This window comes from Cannabis sativa, chromosome X (assembly GCF_029168945.1).
Source record: "Cannabis sativa cultivar Pink pepper isolate KNU-18-1 chromosome X, ASM2916894v1, whole genome shotgun sequence".
In the NCBI taxonomy this organism is placed as follows: Eukaryota; Viridiplantae; Streptophyta; class Magnoliopsida; order Rosales; family Cannabaceae; genus Cannabis; species Cannabis sativa.
Window position 1 is genome coordinate 76,878,287 of NC_083610.1, and position 12,589 is coordinate 76,890,875.

A 12,589-nucleotide genomic window follows, 5' to 3' on the forward strand; every position below is an offset into this window, starting at 1 on the left:
AATATTCTGACAATTAATTGTGGTAGAGACTTTGATAGAATGTCTCAGCTATATATAGGGTCTCGGTTTCCGAGCTTACGATTTACTCTGTGAAAACAGTAAATTCAACTAAAAAGAGAGTAGAGAGAGCTTGGAAGCCTGATTACCCACACCAATAGGTTTTCTATTCTTTTGTAGATACAAAGATAGTGTGGGATTAAAACTCAAAGAATCAATGACTGAAACTATTTCGATCATTTATTCATAGTGCATACAGGTTTGATTAATTCTGTATTTTATACATGATCATATATGCTTCATATCATATATATAAATATCTAGCAGAATGGGCTACTCCTCTCATTGCCAATAGGTTTTGAGATAGAACCCCATGCATCTATTAGCCACTTTCATTCCAAATTCTAACATGGTATCAGAGCCAAAGTAAACTCTAATGACTATTCGATAGCCAAAAGAGCCTCTTGTGATCCGTTGTGAGCCCAAAGTACCCCCGGTCCAAAAGATAAGTCATAAAAGAGTTGTTTGTGATCCGTTGTGAGCCTAAAGTGCCACCGATCCAAAAAGACGAACCATAAAAGAGCTATTTGTGATCTGTTGTAAGCCCAAAGTGCCATCGGTCCAAAAAGACGAGCCAAACTAAACACTTTTGTTGTCCTCCTTTAGCCTCTATTTAAGACATTTCGACTAATGTGTGCATGTTTCCAGTATTGGGGTCTTTGACCTGTTTCAAAATCTACAAATTTCTCAATGTGTACACCCACAAATTTCCCAATTTCACCTTGCAGAGTTCTTTCAAATGTCACGTTCGATCCTGTGGGTGTATTAACATTAGTCCCACATCACTAATATGTGAAAATAAAATACCATACATAAAATGAATGAATTACTAATCCTATTATTTTTAGATAGAACCCTATACATTTTATCATAAATTCAAACAGAAGACACGACACATTTGTGAAGCAAGCAAAAATTTTGTATCACGAAATTATATATAAGAAAAACATTTTTAAAATTAGGTGACTACTCAATGGTTATATTTTTATTGTAACCATAATGATTATATTTTTTTTTACCTGTAATAGCAGGTTACCAATAGGTAAAAATTTCTTTTTTAGAATTAAATTAATCAAAATTAAGAATTTTCTTAAAATAATTAATTTTAATTTAAATATTTAATAAGACCCCTTTTAGCAATTAATATTTATAAATAATTTTATTTTTATATTTAAGTCCCTATTATAATATTTTTAACATTTAATTTATTTAACTATAATATTTACAATAAAATTCTATTTTTTTTACAAAATTTAGACTTCCACCCTTCTGAAATAAATTTTTGAATAATTAATTAATTTTTAAAAATTACATCTAATTATTATTTTGCAACAACCGCTTGACCCACCTTTCTCCTTTATATAAAAAAATTTAGAAATTAGAGTTTCAGTTGTCCCAACCTAACTTTATGTGAATTTTCATTTCGATATAATCTCCTACATCTATGCCACAAATCTATTTCTCTATTCAACTAGCTACAGTTAAATTTTTCATTAGTTTTTAATAAGGGTAAATACTATTTTGGACCCTGTGTTTTGTAAAAGTTACCGATTGGATTCTCTATTTTGTTAAATGACAAGATGGACCTTGTATTTTCCAATATGGTAAAAATAGGACCCTAAGCTTAATTTTCGACAATTTTTTTTAATATAATTAACTTGAAAAAAATTCCTAACACAAATAGATACAGAAAATGTAAACAGTTTTGTCATAACACCTTTAGATCGGATTATTAAATTTTATTTTGATAAAAATCAGTTCAATGTCCTATTTGTACTATTTTGGAAAATACATGGTCTATTTTATCATTTTACAAAACAGATGGTCCAATTGGTAACTTTTACAAAATACAAGGTCCAAAATGATATTTATCCTTTTAATAATTTGCTTGCTATTCACTACTACAATGTTAGCCTTTAGAGGCAGTTTTTTCAACCCCATTTATAAAAAGGGAAGCTAAAGGGTGTGAAAATACCCGGTATGTTCGAAATTGACATTTAGAGGCGGTTTTTTGATAAAAATCGTAGGTATAAAATTGCATTATACCATTTAGAGGCGGTTGGAAATTAATTTTTATTTTTTTTTTCTGAAATACCCTATGCCGTCGGTTCCTATGAAGGAACCGACGCCATAGGGTCGATCAGGGTATATCCCTTTGCTCGACCTTCCTTCTTCCTCCCCACTTCACTCATCAACCCAGAAAAACCAGAGACCCTATTTCTCAGCCAAAACCCTCGCCTCCACCACCTTCTCCCCACCCTATCTCCCTCATTTCTCAACCATTTCAGCCCATTTTTTTTTTTAAAATCCTCCATTTTCGATACTTAATAACATACACCTAAAAAGTTCTGATTTTTTAGCCTCTAAAAGCTTCATCCGAACCCAAATAGTAAATTTTGGGTGTGAAATCCGGCCACCCATTTTTGTTGAGAAATTGTTCAATCTCAACCTCGTTTAAGGTATAAATATTGCTTCTATTCTTATTGTATTATGTATATTGTTTTATTTTTTGTTTTTGTAAATTATTATTTGAGTTTTTTTATTTTATTAGTAATATTATTGTGTTTTATGTGTATAGTGTCGGGATTTTTTACGGTGGTCGTCGGATTGCGGTTATTAGGTAATAATTTATACCTAGTATATATATGTATTTGTATATTTTATTGAATATTTGTATATAATGTGTGTATATATTGTGTGTGTGTATATAGTGTGTGTATATTTTTTATGAAAATAAATTTTGTAATTGTATTTTATATATTTTTTGCAATATATATTTATTGTGAATAAAATGACATTGGAGGGATTTCATTAGTTTAGAAATAAAAATTTTAAAATGGAATTAGTGTGTGATATAATTTTATTTTTTTGAGATAATAGTGTGAGATATAATTGATTATATATATGTATGTATAATTTAGTAACTAAGTAACTTGTTACAATTTTTTATAACTAGTTATAAGTTATGAAATAATTAATTTTGTAATTTCGTTGTATTTCTTTATATTATAGGGGTTCGGCATAATTTTGTGTGTAGCGTATTTGGGCTTGCAATTATAGGTATATACTTTTACTAACTTTTTCTTAATATATAATTAATTATCAATGCATGTTAGTTGAGTTTGAATATCTTAAATATTCATCCGTAGTGAAGTAGGTTCTGCGGATACATGTACTGCGGTCGGATGGGTGGATTAATTTTGTATTGTTTATCTGTTTTGTTTGTTATTTTAGGCACTTGTAAAATTTTTGGGAACGTCCAATTACAGCCGTTATGCTGCCGAAATTTCGGTAGAATTAGGATAAATCTTACTAAAACCATTCATAATATAGTTAATTATAACATAGTAATAAGAAGTTAGGTCACATAAAAAATAATAATATTCACATTTATGAAAACTTTTTAATTTTACCAACATTATAATCAACTAAACAACCTAATAACATGAACTAATGTAAAACGAAAATTTGAGTAATTTTTAGATTAATATGAATAAATTGTGTGAGAGACTTAGTTAGTTACATTGTGTAATTAGTAACTAGATATAATTAGTTACTAAATAAATTAACAAAATAAACATATAAAATCCTTCTTTTTTTATTTTTTTTTTCTTTCATTTGAGAGGTTCAATGTGGATTTTTATTTTTCAAAGAAAATAAAGAGCAAAAGTTAATTAAAAGGGGAAAATATTAGTTAATACCTTTATTGCTTTACCAAAAATTTTTCCCCTCAATTTTATTTATTAAAAATATTTAACATTTTAATAACATTCTAATCAACAAAACAACCTAATAATATGAACTAATCTAAAACGAGAATTTGAGTAATTTATAAATTAATATGAATAAATTGTGAGAAACTTAGTTAGTTACATTGTGTAATTAGTAACTAGCTATAAGTAGTTACTAAATACTGAATTTTTTTGGATAGGATTTTTGTTATGGATAAATCATGGATGCGTGAGGAGAGAGACACACTGCGATTTCAAGTAGGGTTCGATGCATTTTTAGAGTTTGCCTTAAAGAATTCTACAAATCACGATCGTATTCATTGTCCGTGTGTAGATTGTTGTAATGTATCTAAAGGGAATATTACAATGATTAAGGACCATGTGTATTTACGAGGTTTCAATAGAAGTTATACTAATTGGTATTACCATGGCGAACATTTACCTAATGATCCATATCCATTAGGAAAGCGGGGGGTAGATGATATCGAGGGTAATGATTTCGATGATTATCCATTGGACTTGCTTAACGAAGCACAGGAGGAATTTCTTAATGATCCTGAGAAATTCGATAATTTTCTTAGTGATGCTGATAAACCTCTGTTCGATGGTTGTAAAAAACTAAGATTACCAACAATGGTAAAGTTTTACAACATAAAAGCAGAAAATGGAGTGAGCGATAAATGTTTTACTCAATTTTTAGCTGCTTTTAAAGATATCTTACCATTTGCCAACTGCTTTCCGGAATCTACTTATGAAGTGAAAAAAACGTTAAATTCTATAGGATTGAAGTATGAAAAAATTCATGCATGTCCGAACGATTGCATTTTATATCGTAAGGAATATGCAGACATGAATTATTGCCCGACTTGCGGTTTATCCCGGCATAAAGTAAACAAGAGTAAGGAGAATAGGAAACTTATCCCCCAAAAAGTGATGTGGTACATGCCTTTGATTCCGCGACTGAAACGATTATATCGTAGTGCAGAACATTCTGAAAATTTGATTTGGCATGAGACCAAGAGAGTGAAAGATGGAAAACTTAGACATCCTGCAGATTCCCAAGCTTGGAAAAAAGTGAACTACATAAATCCTGAATTCAAATCTGAACCAAGACACATTCGTCTCGGTACGTACGCGGATGGAGTAAATCCACATAGATCTCTAAGTAGTCGTCATAGTTCATGGCCTGTCTTCCTAGTTATGTACAATCTTCCTCCCTGGTTAGTGATGAAGAGGAAATTTAACATGCTTTCTTTAATGATATCAGGCCCGCAACAACCTGGACATAATATCGATGTATATTTGGAACCATTGATTGACGATTTAATAGAATTGTATGAGAACGGGGTTCAGGTCTATGATGGTTTTAAAAAAGAATTTTTTAATCTGAAAGCTGTGTTGTTGTGGACTGTCAGTGATTTCCCTGCTTATAGTAATTTATCAGGCTTAAGCACAAAAGGTTACTTGATATTGGTACCTTACTTGATATTCCCGGCAAAACTAAGGACGGTCTAAATAGTCGTTTAGATCTCGTTGAAATGGGTATACGACAATCTCTGGCACCTGAGAAGAAAGGTGAACGTTTATATTTGCCTCCTGCTTGTTTCACTTTATCCAAAAAAGAGAAACAAACAGTTTGCAAATCACTTGCAAATATGAAAGTACCCGATGGTTACTCGTCTAACATCAAAAACTTGGTGAATGAGACTGAATTGAAACTAATGGGTCTGAAATCACATGATTGTCATGCGTTAATGCAACATCTACTTCCAATTGCCATTAGATCAGTCTTGCCAAAAAATGTTCGAGGGTGTTTGACACATGTTTGCATTTTCTTTAATAGGCTGTGCGGGAAGGAATTAGAATTGGATAAGTTAGATGCATTACATGAACATGTAGTCAAAACATTGTGCAACCTGGAAAGGTTTTTTCCGCCATCTTTTTTCGACATCATGATCCATTTAATGGTTCATCTAGTGAGAGAAGCAAGGCTGTGTGGGCCGGTGTGGGCGAGATGGATGTATCCATTTGAAAGAAATATGAAGGTACTTAAAAGTTATGTGCGTAACCACTATCGGCCAGAAGCATGTATGGTTGAGTGCTACATATCTGAAGAGGCTGTGGAATTTTGTTCAGAGTACATGGCTGGAGTTGAGGCAATAGGAATTAGCAAACCAAGAACTGACCCAGATGATGTTGATAGAGGATTAAGGGGCAAAGGGACAATGGTCACAGTGTCCAAGCTTGAACTAGATCAAGCTCAATTAGTCGTGATGAACAATAACGCAGAGGTTCAACCATATATAACGTAAGTACCTTTTGTTTGATTAACATTACTTAAGTCACGATGAACAACAACTTGATTTATCTTACTTGTTTTACAGTGACCATATGGAGCTGTTACAATCAATGGTTCCAAGAAATCAAAAAAATAAACAAAAATGGGTTGCAGACCAACATCGTCAAACTTTCATTGGGTGGTTAAGGAATACCATTATAGCAAAGTTGAACGAAGAATCATGGAGTATCTGATGTGTTGAGTCGTATTGCCCTTGGACCAACTTTTGCGGTTGCAAAGCATGAAGCGTACATTGTAAGGGGTAAACGTTTTCATACAAAGTCAAGAGATGATGCTCGAGAGGTTCAAAATAGTGGTATACGTATCGTCGCAGAAACTATGCACTTTGCAAGTGCAAAAGATAGAAACCCTGTTTTAGGTACTATGACGTATTACGGGGTCATTGAAGAAATATGGGAGCTCAATTATTTTGCGTTCCGAATTCCACTTTTTAAGTGTTCTTGGGTTGACAACAACGTTGGAGTAAAAACTGACGAGCTTGGTTTTACTTTGGTTGATTTAAGTAAGAGAGGAAGCAAGAATGATCCATTCATCATGGCTAGCCAAGCAGCTCAAGTTTTTTACATTTCTGATCCGGCTAATGATAAATGGTCTATTGTTTTATCGACACCAGAGAGGAGGTTCTTAGAGACTGAAGAGGATGAGGAGAATGCTGACTTATGTTACGATGACTTCATTGTTGGACAACCAATTCATGAGCAACTCATGGGAATTGATCGTAACATTGAGGAAGACGACGCTGAATACATTAGAAACGATATCAATGAGAGAATATGGGTCAATTGTGATTCAGGCAAACATAAACAAAAAAAGAAAAGAAAACGTGTCTAATTGGTAACTTGATATCTTCATTACTTTATATTGTGGTTGTGAATGGTCCTGAATACTTAACAATTTGTTTATGCTTTTAATATTTCATATACACTACTTGTTATATATGTAGCTAACTTTGATGTTTGTTTGTTAATGGTGTAGACATGGCGAACTCAGAATCAGGATCTGATTCGGGAGCAGAAAATGAGTGTCCAACCACAATACCTACACGAGGGCCGACGCAAATGAATGAAATATCCAAACTAATGGATCAGGGCAAAAGAGTGGCCCTCGAAGTTAATGATAAAGGTCAATACTGTGGAAAAAGCTACGCGAAGCTCGTATCCACTCTGGGAGTCAGATGTCGGCAGACAATAGGGTTGGCTTATAAAAATTGGAAAGAAGTCAACCAGACTCTGAAAAATAAAGTTTGGAAAGACATTCAGGTAAGCTATTATTTGTTAGAATTTTGATTTGTTTTTCTATTACTCCAAATGTTGACTCTAACCGTGTTTGTTTTCCTTCAAAATAGACGGGGTTCATTGTGCCGGACACCTTCAAACATGATTGTCTCATCCTAGCTGGGAAGTTAATGAAAGACTTCAAGAATAGGATGACAAAAGACATCATAATGCCCGCGTTGAAAGAGAATGATCTGGGACGACTGGCACAAGTCCCTGAAAAGCACCCGGAGATCGACGCTGCTGATTGGTGCAAATTTGTTGAAAGTAGACTAACTCCTGAATTTCTGGTACGCTAATTATATTAACACTAAGATAAACTCTTAAATACAAGTACATGTATCTAATGTATTTTTTTGGCATTGTAGGAATTGAGTAAGGTGCAACGTGAACGTTCCTCAAAAATTCAATCCAGACATCGAAGTGGTCGGAGTGGAATGGTGAACGTACGGGAAGCTGTGGTAAGTAATACTAAAAATTTAATGTGCTATAATGTGCTATACAATTTAATTGGTACTCATTTCATTGTTATAACGTTATGTAGAAAAAGGACCTCGAAGTTGCAGATCCTCCCCGCCACCGTGTTTGGATTAAATCTCGCACCAAGAGTAGAAAACTTGTCACTGATTACGACAAGGAAATTGCCGAGAAAATAGTAAGTATATATTAATCCTTAATTGAGTTCTACTCATGAGTTAGTGTATATAATTCATATACTAATTGCTTGAATATATGCGTGCATTAGGCTCAATTAGAGGAGAAGCTTAGTCAGGGACAAATTCAGGTCCAGGGCCAAAACGATATCCTCACGCAGGCGCTCGGGACACCAGAGCATCCTGGACGTGTCAGGGCTGCTGGGTATGCTATTACTTCAAATGTTATTTATTTAGTTACACAAATGAAATCGTTGCTAATTTGCATTTTATGATTTGTAGGTTCCTGACCAGGGCATCTCAACTGTTCGGCAGGAAGAAAAGGGAAGTGTCTGATGTTGTGGCTCGGCAAGCGAAGGAGATTGAACAATTAAAAGCCGAAGTCCAATCCCTTAAGCAGCAGAGGAACGCTGCCGAACAAGAGGAAGAAGGAGAGGTGGCTGGTGAGGCGTATGTTCCACAACCATACGCTCCTCAGGATGAGGTACAACCACAAATTTATGCTGAGGAGTTCATTTCCCTCAACGACCAAGGTATCCTATACAATTTTGATGACCATGCGGCCCTTAATCAGCAAGTACATCTCTGCTCTGACAACATCGACAATATTGTGGCCCGAGGGTATTTGTACGAGCATGTGGGTAAGATCAAAGTTCACTGCCAGGATTACGATGATTCACATGCTCGGATCATGGTTTCGGAAATCCTGCAAGAGGACGCTGAAATCCCAGTCCCACTTGAAGAGTTCAGATATGTTAGGGACGTGTACCAGATGTTCCTTCCTTGGCCTAAACACTTAATTTTAACAACCCAGGTAACTTCTCAACTGAAATTAATTATTAATGATTAGTGGAGTTTGAATATCTTCAATATTCATCCGTAGTGAAGTAGGTTCTGCGAATATATGTGCTGCGGTGGGATGGATGAACAAACTACTGTTATATATGTGTTATTTGTCGTTATACAGCCATGTTCAAAATTTTTGGGGTCATTCAATTACAACCGTTATGCTGCCGAAATTTCGGTAGAATTTAGATAAAATTTGATATATATATATTATGTTCTGTTTTGTTTAGGGTCCACTCGCTCAACCGCCCTCAAGACGTGATGCGTCAAAGGGGAAAGCTCCGATGCTTTCTCCACAAAGCCGTGGTGCACGGGAAGATGAGTTGTTCACGGAAGAGAAGATGGCGTTGATCCCTAATTCGCTAAAATGGATGATTCATGAATTCCTAAGGCTAAAAGATAAACGTGATATAATCACAATTTCTGTCCCCCGAGGATTCATTGCACCGCGTACCCAGATCATTTTATCTGGAGAGGATTTGCGACGAGTTGCTACGTGTAACTACATCGGCAACCAGAGAATGCTGTTTGGAATGATGTATACTCTTCTTTAATCTAATTAACCTTATATCAAATTATAGTTAAATTATTATAAGGCACTAACACTTTTTTTTGGCAGGCACATATGGGAGAGCATCAACGGTCTGAGAAAAATTTTCAAGTTTTACGACCCAGAGCTTCTCACAGTGCATGGGATCAGCGATGAAGAACAGAGTCAGTCTTTTGACTATGCGGCAAGACGATTGGCTAATTGGTTATCATTAATGAACAGCAACCACCAAATGTTCTTTATTCCTTGGAATATCGGGTAAACTTTATTAAATTCTTTAGTGCTAATTGTTCATTTCTATATTATGTCTTCAAATTATTTTTATACTATCTTACTTATATTCCAATATAATTTTCTAGGATGCATTGGACGCTAGTGGTGGTTGCGCCAAAGAAAATTATCCATTTAAACCCTCTAAAAGGCCGCCCAATTCTTGAAGAAATAGAACAAATGATCGGAAGGTAATTATTTAATGACTTCTTATGTAACGAATTTAAATTAACTAACGAATTGAAATGCTAATATAATTTTTCCAAACAGGGCATTCATGTATATAGGGGACGCACATCAGTATCTTGGCCCGTGGCAAGGAATTTCACAAGCAAACTGTCCAAGACAACCTACAAGCCAAGAATGCGGTTTTTATGTTTTGAAATATATCACTGACATCGTCGCACGTGCCAACCCCAACCGTTACATAGAAGATCAAAAAGCTGTAAGTTTTAATTATTGATCATAGTATATAAATTTTATAATAACAAATATATAATATACATATACATAAACTAATATAAATTTTTAATTTTTTTAACAGTTTGGGGGTAAGAAGCAATACGATCCAAAAACAGAAATTTTACCACTACAGCGAAAGTGGATCGAACAATTGATGGCGGTGATTCACGGTGACGATTGAGGTTCAAAGGTCGAAGAATTTTTCTTCATTATGTAATTTTTATAGATTAACTTGTAATTAGATTTATTAACTTATTAATATTTTTAACTAATTTTACATGTTTGTGTAATATTTAATTATTTTTATGAAATCAAATTATGTTTTTACCCAAATTTAATTACTATTTAATTTAAAATGTAATTAATATATAATTAAATTAAATAAATATGTAATTTAAAATTTAAATAAATATGTAATTTAAATTAAATAAAATAATATATAAATTAATAAATATAAAATTCAAATAATATAATTAAATTAAAAAAAAATGAAAAAAACTAAAATCTGAGGAGTTTTGGCGTCGGTTCCTACGCCACATATGGCGTCGGTTATTGGCTAGGAACCGACGCCATATATACCCCTATGGCGTCGGTTCCTAGCTAATAACCGACGCCATAGGGGTATATATGGCGTCGGTTCAAATAAACCCTTTAGCGTCGCCCTGATAGGCGTCGGTAGCGAATTTCGCGAAAACCGACGCCTAAAGGGCTTAAAAACCGCCTCTAAAGGGTGTTTTTGTAGTAGTGATTTTTCTACTGTTATGTTTATTTGTGAAAAAGAAGTAACAATTTCAATTAATTAGTAATCTACGTTGATAATTCCTTTTTACAATCTTTAGATTGATATAGATGATTTCAACGAATAGCGAAAATAATTAACAATCATTAATTTTTTAATTTTTATTATATTTTTTACTTAATTTTTCATTTTTTTTAACTTGAACCAATTTTGGACTTACACACTAATTTGGCACTTAAAAGTGTTAAAAATAAGATTGAGAGTAAAATTAACTCTAATTAGAGGTCATTCATACTATTTTTTATTAATTAAGGTTATATGTGTAATAACTTTAAATTATAAGGAGTTTTGTTGCAATTATTTTAATTATTTAAGTTTAAAAAAATAATTGTTAAAAGATCTTTAATTACTTATTAACAAATTACAGAAAATCAATTAATAATTAAGTTTTTATAAGGAAATAAAGTCTTAAGTTACAAGTTATTTATTATTTATTTTTCTTTTATTTTCTAAATTAATCATAACCATTCAACAATGATACTTTGGTTAAAAATAAATGTAACCATGATAGTTACATATTTGATATAATCGTTGAAATCGCCTCCTTTCAAAAAATTATATTATATCTTTATAAATTCAGCGTACATATTATTATAAAAATCTCGCCCAAAATTTATCTTAACTAAAATCATAAATAAGTACCACATGTGAAAAAGTTTAAGAAAATTCTACCGAGCTCGCTTTATTTGTTTCGTTATTTGAAAAAACATGTTTAGTCAGTTTATGACTATGTACGTTGCAGTAATTTATGACATCTATTTAAAAATATAAACACATCGAAAACAGATTCAAACAATTAGTTACACCGTGTAATTCTTTTATTTTATATACATGTAAAATAGATTGTTGAAAGTTAAACGTTATTTTTTATATTATAAACTATTCTAAATTTTTCAAAATTTTGCATGATATTTTAAATAATAATAATGTACACAATCATAAAAGAATTAGATTAATTTTTTTTTGGATGATGAAACAGTAAGGGATGTATTGATGCACTTTTTATGGAGCGTATTCACTCTAAAAATCTTACTTTTAGTCACAACAAAACTTGTGACTAAACGTGAAAAAAAATGTGAATAATTATAAATTATCATTTCTATGTTATGACTAAAATGTTCGTTACTAAAGGTATTAGTCACAATACTTGTTGTGACTAAAACTAAATTACTGACAACTTGTATCTAAATATTCTGTTTTAGTCACAAGTAACATTTCGTTGTGACTAAAAATTACATTTAGTAAAATAAATTATATTGTGACTAAAAGTTATAGCCATAATAGTTTTTTTTGTAATAATTGTAGAACCACTCATATATATATATATGTGATATTTTGTGAAACAAAAGTATAAAAATAAATAAATTATAAATAAAATTCCTTTTATAAATGAAATTTCGACTAAAATATTCGATATTTTAGCAGTTTTTTTTTTTTTTATAGTAATTGTGAACACATATATAGTATGATCAAAGGACTTTTTTTCCAAGTAAAATCAATAACTTTTTTTATTGCTTTAAAATAAATTAATGATGAATATATAAAATAACACGTCTCTCTCTATTTTTTTTTTTTTTAAAAAAAATTA

At 32.2% G+C, this 12,589-nt stretch overlaps 1 protein-coding gene and 1 long non-coding RNA gene across 2 annotated transcripts; both read left to right on the forward strand.

The window, feature by feature from the left end:
• The first annotated feature begins 1,869 nt into the window (after nucleotides 1-1,869).
• On the forward strand, nucleotides 1,870-8,099 carry LOC133031873 (uncharacterized). Its single transcript, XM_061105624.1, has 6 exons — nucleotides 1,870-2,677; nucleotides 3,070-3,117; nucleotides 7,123-7,406; nucleotides 7,493-7,711; nucleotides 7,790-7,882; nucleotides 7,966-8,099. Exons 1-6 carry the CDS (start codon nucleotides 2,548-2,550, stop codon nucleotides 8,089-8,091), a joined length of 900 nt encoding a protein of 299 aa, XP_060961607.1. The 5' UTR covers nucleotides 1,870-2,547; the 3' UTR covers nucleotides 8,092-8,099.
• Nucleotides 8,100-9,655: 1,556 nt separating this feature from the next.
• On the forward strand, nucleotides 9,656-10,935 carry LOC133032544 (uncharacterized). Its single transcript, XR_009685167.1, has 3 exons — nucleotides 9,656-9,728; nucleotides 9,830-10,185; nucleotides 10,285-10,935. It is a non-coding gene; the product is annotated as an uncharacterized LOC133032544 (long non-coding RNA).
• Nucleotides 10,936-12,589: the final 1,654 nt, after the last annotated feature.